General features: G+C 42.9%; 1 protein-coding gene across 1 annotated transcript; it reads left to right on the top strand.

Annotated features, from left to right (window-relative positions):
- Positions 1-639: 639 nt before the first annotated feature.
- On the top strand, positions 640-1,587 carry LOC116879104 (olfactory receptor 2A5-like). Its single transcript, XM_032877034.1, has one exon. The coding sequence runs from the start codon at positions 640-642 to the stop codon at positions 1,585-1,587; it is 948 nt and encodes a 315-aa protein (XP_032732925.1).
- Positions 1,588-2,096: the final 509 nt, after the last annotated feature.

Below are 2,096 nucleotides of genomic sequence, written 5' to 3'. Positions count from 1 at the left end.
TGAGAGCATAAAAGGGGATAAACGTTCTAGGGGAAAGATTCCTCTTCCCCAAAAAGATTATCTGAAACTTTCCTTGTTCCTGAAAATTTATGGTACGTGGGTTTTCAATGGTACAGCACCAGAGAGGAAGAAAGCAAAGGAAGAAGCTAGGGGTTTTGTTTGTTTCACACCTACACTGTTCTTTCCAACACCTAACAGCCTTGATACTTGAAAGAATGACTTTAAGAATTACAGAGACCACTACAACTTTTGGTTTACTATAAAACATTTTTTATTTTTCTAGCCCCTGTACTTTGGTTTATGGTGTGTGTGTGTGTGTGTGTGTGTGTGTGTGTGTGTGTGTGTATTCTTCAAAAGACTTCTGCTGGTACAATTCCTTCCAGAGCACCCTTGGAATATTATGACAGCTAGTTTGTTAGACAAACCAATACATATTTCTAGAATCCCTACTAAGTGCCTGGAGCAACAGTTGGCCGATTGGAACAGAATGTTCCCTGGGCATGGAAGTGCATACTTGGTTTGATTGTTTAGTTACAAGATGCCTTTGGTCCCTGCATTTGTGGATCTCATGTGGTGTCCTCTCATTGAGACAGCAAGGGATTCAGGAATATGTTCTCTTCTTTCCTCAGAATGAAGGCCATGCATAGCCGAGGCTGGAGAAATGACACTTCTGTAACTGAGTTTATCTTCCTGGGCTTCTCCAGAAATCCCAGGACCAACTGGATCCTTTTCTTCCTCTTCCTCTTTCTTTACTTATTTACAGTCCTGGGCAATGGGCTCATTGTTACCCTGATCAGAGTAGATGCACGCCTACACACCCCCATGTACTTCTTCCTCAGCATCCTTTCTGTACTGGATCTTAGCTATGCCACCACCACAGTGCCCCAGATGTTGGTCCATCTAATAAGCAAGAGAAAGACCATATCTTATATTGGGTGTGTGGTCCAGATGTACATTTTCCTGACCTTAGGCATCACTGAGACCTGGATTTTTGCAGCCATGGCCTATGACAGATATGTTGCCATCTGCTATCCACTCCATTATGGGATCAAGATGGGTCAAACCCTGTGTGTAGTCCTGGCAGTCAGCTCTGCCCTTTGTGGTCTCACCTGCGCCCTTGTCTACACAGTCTTTGCAATGAATCTGCCCTACTGTGGCCCCAATGAAATCAACCACTTCTTTTGTGAAATTCCTGCTGTCTTGAAGTTGGCCTGTGCAGATACATCCCTCAATGACCAAGTGGACTTTATCTTAGGTTTCATCTTACTCCTGATCCCATTATCTCTCATCCTGACCTCATATGTTCACATCTTTATGGCCATTCTAAAGATTCGCTCCACACAGGGAAGAATAAAAGCCTTCTCCACCTGTGCCTCACACATTACTGTGGTCACTATGTTCTGTATTCCATGCATGGTCATGTATATGAGGCCTAGCTCTGAAGCCTCCCCAGAGGATGACAAGAAGTTGGCCCTGTTCTACAATGTGATTTCTGCTTTTCTCAATCCCATCATCTATAGCCTCAGGAATAAAGATGTGAAGAGGGCTTTCCTCAAGTTAATTGGAATGAGTGAAGATGGTCAATAGGCCATGAACTGAGGCTACCTACAGTGCCCTCATCTCTGATCTCTGTTCGTCCCATCCACACTTCCACGGAAGTCACTGGACTGGTTGAGGAGCCCAAGGTAAGGAAAATATCTGGAAAGAGAAAACACTTTGCATTAATTTGACCACTAAAAATATTAGGAAAGGACTCAGGGAGAACTGTGTTCAAAGCTTAAATACAGCAACTTCTTTCAAGATATGTCTCCAAAGGCAAGGACAATGAAAGTGAAAATGAACTTTTGGGACTTCATCAAGATCAAAAGCTTCTGCACAGCAAAGGAAACAGTCAACAAAACAAAGAGGCAACCCACAATGGGAGATATTTGCAAATGGCACTCCAGAGAAAGGGCTGATATCCAAGATCTATAAAGAATTTCTCAAACTCAACACCCCAAAAACAGTTAATCAAGTCAAAAAATGGGCAGTAGACATGAGCAGACACTCCTCCAAAGAAGAATACAAATGGCTAACAGACACATGAAAAAGATTTC

This window comes from Lontra canadensis, unplaced genomic scaffold (genome assembly GCF_010015895.1).
Source record: "Lontra canadensis isolate GAN:19392208 unplaced genomic scaffold, GSC_riverotter_1.0 scaffold60, whole genome shotgun sequence".
NCBI lineage: Eukaryota > Metazoa > Chordata > Mammalia > Carnivora > Mustelidae > Lontra > Lontra canadensis.
This window is presented reverse-complemented; position numbering and strand designations above follow the sequence as displayed.